General features: G+C 51.0%; 1 protein-coding gene across 1 annotated transcript; it reads right to left on the bottom strand.

The window, feature by feature from the left end:
- Positions 1–4,183: 4,183 nt before the first annotated feature.
- SOX3 (SRY-box transcription factor 3) lies at positions 4,184–5,239 on the bottom strand. Its single transcript, XM_043974476.1, has one exon. The coding sequence runs from the start codon at positions 5,216–5,218 to the stop codon at positions 4,184–4,186; it is 1,035 nt and encodes a 344-aa protein (XP_043830411.1). The 5' UTR covers positions 5,219–5,239.
- Positions 5,240–5,716: the final 477 nt, after the last annotated feature.

The following is a 5,716-nucleotide window of genomic DNA, read 5'->3' on the forward strand; positions in this document are numbered from 1 at the left end:
TTTTGTTATCAATAACATTATATATTCCTTCTAGCCAACTATGGCAAGATGAGATGCCCAGTTTTATAAGGTAAGGGATTCCAGGATTCAAATATTCAAAGCCACAAGTAATTGATTCCCTACTATGTACTTAGTTGTCTGTGTGCCATATCCTGTTCATAATCAAGCCATATTCCTCTAGGCTGTCACTCTCCTGGAAATTACCCACTTCCAGGTGCTCAGCTCTCCAATATTTATAATCCCTCCTTCTTCCTTTTCCATGCCAACACCAGCCTCATAAGGTACACAATGGTATATCGATTCCTCTGATGTCCTCTTCAGTTTGGCTCTAAAGGAAATTTACTCATCTCACCCACTCCTGGATTAAAACATAGCTATTTACTCATCTATTTCAGCCCCCTGCTTCCCAGGCCTGGACCCTGGTGAAGGAATCTCTCCTTAGCTTCTCCCTAATGCCTGGTTTCTATGAAAAGGAAACAGGAAGGTTAATCATCCCCCTACCCATCCTGGAAGAAAAGCTAAGGGGTGGATCACTTCTAATGGTTTTCGCAGGTAGGCTGGCAACTTCATTCAGTCCTGTATTTCTTAACCACTTAAAAGCTTCCCTTGTATTGTATTTTTATTTCCTCTGATAACAAGCAGGTGTTTTTCTGAATTTTTGTTGGCGTTGGAAATGTTTTTATAGAGAGGCATGAACCATTTTGTTTGGGAAGAGTTCTGGCTGAAAGGCAGCTCTGCCTCTGTCCTGTTAGTTCCCTTTTATTCCCAGAGAATTGGCAGTTGTTCCCACATCAGTTCCTTTCTATTGGAGCTATTCAAGCATCAGGGATTATATGTCTCTATATCATGAGTTAACTTTTTTCGAGAGAAACCTTTATAATTAAGGTTCTGTAGGGTGGTGGAGATGGTGGGACTTGAAATCAAAATCCTTTAGACTTCCCTCACCCACCTCACCACAATATCTGACATCTCTTCTTCCTAAACCATTACAGGATTAAAAGATATGAATATATACATAACAATAGGATTATAGATTTAGAGCTGGGGGGATCTAAATTATCTAATCCAACCACCTCCTTTATTTCAGAGATGGGGAAACTGAGGGCCAGAGGAAGGGAAGTGACTTGCTTAAGGTTACACAGGTAGTAAATAGCAGAGGACATATTTTGAACCCAGGTCCTGTGACCCCAAATCTAGTTTTTTTTCCCTTTCCTCCAGAGCAGAATACCAGATCCCCTCTCTTGGGCTAGGTCTGTGTATGTGTGTATATCTCATTTGTTCTGAAACTTTCCCAATATATTTCTAAGTGCTTTATTTCATGATATACTCCTTGAAAGTAATTGGCAAGTCTAATTTAATGTCCTTTCATCTGTCGGAGAGTGTGCATCGTTAGCTTATGAAAGGGCGGGCTCCAGCGTTTAGAATATAATACAGCATATGCTTTAAGAACACTAAATCAGAATAGCCCCCCTTCCCCCCTCCCCCTCCATCTCATACTTTCGGCTACCTTTTGGTTGTTTTTGCTTGTTTGTTTGTTTGTTTGTTTTGAAATACCACATCAGGACCCACAATTGCACCCTGTACAAATTTGGTTGAGGTGACACTAGCTGAATCCTGCCTAGTCTGGACTTATTCCAACCCAAACTTTCCGTCACACCAGAGGCAACTTGAAAGCAATCCAACTAGGAGTGTCTGAGGCCTTCAGTGTGTCAAACACTGTGCTAACCGTGCTAACCTCTTTGGAGGAAACAAAAGGGAGGGGGTAAAGTCTCAAGACCCCTCCCCCCAACAAAACCTCACCCTGGACCCTAGAATTTCAGTTAAGACTCAGCTTGTGAAGGTAAAAGGCTGCCTCCGTGGGGTGGCTGTCTCAGCTCCCTCCTTGAAGGTATAAATTTGCCTCGGGCCACTGCAGCTAGTGGTCCGACTCTTCGGTGTGTAAAGGGTGTAAGGTTTTGAGGATTCTGTCCTAACAGGGAACTTGGTAGGGAAATCATCCTGGGGATGGGTAAGCTAAGGTTTGAATCTAGTTCTTTTTGGGAAGTCTGGGAGGCTTATCTTTCAGACATTTGCAGCGATGTATAGAAATGCAGGCCCCAAATTCCCCAGTGCGTCCCCACCTCCCCCCCCCCCAACACAAAAAGAAGCCTGCTGGAAATGTCTTCTGAGGTGAATATGCTGCCCGAGGCTGTTACCGCCTTCCTACAAGCTAAGCACTCAGAAGCAAAGTAAAGCGCACAGAAAAATTTCAGTAGGGCAGGTTCGTTGGAAAGTTGGAGTTTCGTTCCTTGCGGGCTTGCAGAGTAACAGGATTTAAAGGGACTAAGGCAATCGCCTCCCGCAGATGAAGGAATAAGTAACGGGGGGGGGGGGGGAGAGCAAACGCAAGGTTTGGTGTCTTTTAAAGTCCCAAACCGATGGACCGTAGAAGGTGCTTTGGATTGTACATTTAGAACCGGAAGGTCACTTAGAACCCCTCATTTTAAGGATGGGGAAGTGGAGGTACAGGGACTTGCCGGAAGCCACACAGGTAGTAAAGGGGCAGGCAGACGGGGGCTCTTTAGTCAGATGTTCTTTTTCCCATCCAACTCTCCACTACACTATGTATGTTGCACGGCCGGGAAACAGGAAGGGGGGAGTGAGGGCTGAGAGTTCTAAAAGCGGGTAAGGGTTTAGTTATTGGGAGTGAACACTCAAAGCTGGGGCTCATAGCAGCTTTTAGAGAAGATGGTGGAAACGGAAAGGAAGTTCAAGAAGGGCCAGAGAGCTCTAGGCGGGAGAGGCAATGGGGCGCAGAAGGGGAGAGAAGGGAGAGAAGCCCCAAACGTGAATCTTTGTCTTCTTCATCTTCCGTCTGAGGCTCCTGTAACCATTTTCTTTTGAAATGTCAAAATTAAGATTTCTCGATAAGTTTTTGGTTTTGTAAATATCCCAGCCAGGCTCGGGTCTTTTCCTGGGCAGATAGGAGCTTTTCCCTGGTCTTCCGAGGCTCAGGGCAACCCCTCCCGGGAAACCAGCTCAGCTGCTCGGCCCAACCGTGCAACAAGTGTACAGCCCCTTAGTGCCCGAACTTGCCACCTTGTTTGTTACACACTTAGGTGTTGAAATCACCCCGATTCTGAATTAGATAAGAGGTGAGGATATTGGAAGGTAGGTTCTCTGATATTCGATTGGCCCTTTTTTCTCAAAGGAGAAAAACATCAAGACAGGCTAGGGTCATCGACCATTCCTAACTTCCCTTGGGGAAAGTTTTCCCTCCAACCCTCCCCTCCCCCCCCCCCAACTCCAGCTCCCGCCTCCCCCTCGCCCCCCCCCCCAGTTTTAAAACGAAGTGTTACAAAATTGCCAAGACTCATGTTATTGCCGGTTCTAAAATTTATTGAACTCTCCTTTCGGAGATTCAGGGAAGTCTTTTTAAAAAGCTCACACAAATTCCCCCCCCCACCCCCCCCACCCCCTAACACATTTGCTGCCGCTTCTGATGTTTTTGTTTGTAGAAGCCACGAACTCAGCATCCATCGAAAACTCCCACCCCACTTTTACAGAAGCTTACAAACCCAAGAGCACGATGAGGAAAGAACACACAACTTACTATAAATTAGAAGCTTGCCTTTGCGACCTGAAGAATAAGTTTGTTTTTCAAGGCGAGGAGAGGGGGAGCAAAGACGCTAGCTAAAAGCGTTCGGGATAGATACAACCTTAAACGAGACTAGGTGAAGCGAGAACTAGTTAAACGAGTGTAAACAGTCTGAACCGTTTCCCTGCTTCCCCAACTTATTCCATCTCTAAAACAAAAACTGACAATAAGAGATATTTAATTAAACACAAAGAACCTGAACTACAATCAAGATAGATAACCTAGAGGGAAGGGGAGGGGGATGGGGGGGAGGCCTTCTCTGTTTCCCCAACATCACAGAAATGCCCAGCACACATAGAAAGCAGAAGGAGAGGGGCAGCAGTCAAGGAAAGTTGTGCACTAGAAAAGAAATCTTATGCTCGTTATGTCCCCAAGTCAGTGGGTAGTTCAAACGGTTTCAACCACGCACGCAAAGCTAGAGGCAGTCCCGACTTCAGAGAAGGCTGATCGGGAAGGCAAGGCTGCAGCGGGAGAGGAGGTGAAGAGCAGGGCACAAGGGATGGTTGCTGGCTCGTCGTCTGGTTTGCTTTGGGCCGGTCGGGCGTCTCAGATATGAGTCAGTGGCACGGTGCCGTTCACCGCAGTCCCGGCACTTTGGTAGTGTTGATGAACGCTGTGCAATCTGCTGCCCTGCAGGGACGAAGCGTCTGTGGCGTCTCCCCCCGGCGGGAGGTACATGCTGATCATATCCCTCAGGTCGCCCAGGCAAGCCCTTTGCGAGTGGGCGCTGATGGCGGGCGGCGGAGGCGGCGGCGAGCTGGGCTCGGACTTCACCACCGAGCCCATGGAGCCCAGACTCATGGCGGCGGCCGCGGCGGCGGCGGCGCCGGGCTGCTGGCCGTAGGCGGCGGCGGCGGCAGCGGCGGGCGACATGCTGCCGTAGGTGGAGGCGGCGGCGGCGGCGGCCGCCGCGTTCATGTAGGTTTGGGCGGCCGGCATCATGGGGCTGTACTGCAGGCTGGCCATGTCGTAGCGGTGCATCTGCTGCAGCTGGGGGCTGTTCATGCCCGGGTGCTGAGTGTAGCTCAGCTGCTCGGGCATCAGAGAGTACGCCCCGTTGGCCCAGCCGTTCATGTGGGCGTACGTGTCCAGCCTCTGGCCCACCCCGACGGGGCTGTTGACGGCCGCTGTCCCGGGGGGCAGCAGGTTACCGGGCAGCGAATACTTGTCCTTCTTCAGCAGCGTCTTGGTCTTCCGACGGGGCCGGTATTTGTAGTCGGGATACTCTTTCATGTGCACTGCGCGCAGCCTCTTGGCCTCGTCGATGAAAGGCCGCTTTTCGGCGTCTGTCAGCAGCTTCCAGTCGGCGCCCAGTCGCTTGCTGATCTCCGAGTTGTGCATCTTGGGGTTCTCTAGAGCCATCTTGCGTCTCTGACCTCGGGACCACACCATGAAGGCGTTCATGGGTCGCTTTACTCGGTCCTGGTCGCTACTACTGCCGCCGCTGCCGGCGCCGCCACCCCCGCCTCCCGCGTTCGCTCCGCTCTTGCCTGTGCCCCCCGGGGCAGCGGTGCTGCCGGCTCCCGCCGGAGTCCCTTGAACTACCGGGCTTTTCATCTCACTCTCCAGTAGACTGTACATAGCAGGGGCTGGGAGGAGGTGCGCCAGTTTGCCTTTCGGACCCTCGCGAGGCGGGAAGGGAAGAGAAAGAAGTGATCAGTGAGGGGGGAGGGGGGGAAGGGTCTAAGGTCCCAGAGACCGCAGCAACTTTCGGCCGCCGCCTCTACTGTTGCTGTTGCTGCTGCTGCTGTCGCCGCCAACCGCAGGGTGACCCTCGATTTTACCTCTTCGCTGCGCACTTCTCAGCACCTCGGGGCTCCCTTCACCGCCTGCTAGCAGTTAGCATCGGCTTCTCGGGGAGGCTGGGAGGGGGAGACAAACACACACACAGACAGGCGGCTCCCTAAGAACAAGTACGCACAAACACGAACACACAAACAAGTTGGGATGCCTCCAGAGGTCCCGGTTTCCCGGACGCTCCTTCGGCTCTCTCCAGCTCTGCTCTCCCTAGGAGGAGGCTGATTGACTGCCTATAAATGAAAAGGCAGCAGCCAATCAGCGCGCAGATCCCGGCAGGCC

Source organism: Dromiciops gliroides, chromosome X, assembly GCF_019393635.1.
Source record: "Dromiciops gliroides isolate mDroGli1 chromosome X, mDroGli1.pri, whole genome shotgun sequence".
Taxonomy (NCBI): domain Eukaryota; kingdom Metazoa; phylum Chordata; class Mammalia; order Microbiotheria; family Microbiotheriidae; genus Dromiciops; species Dromiciops gliroides.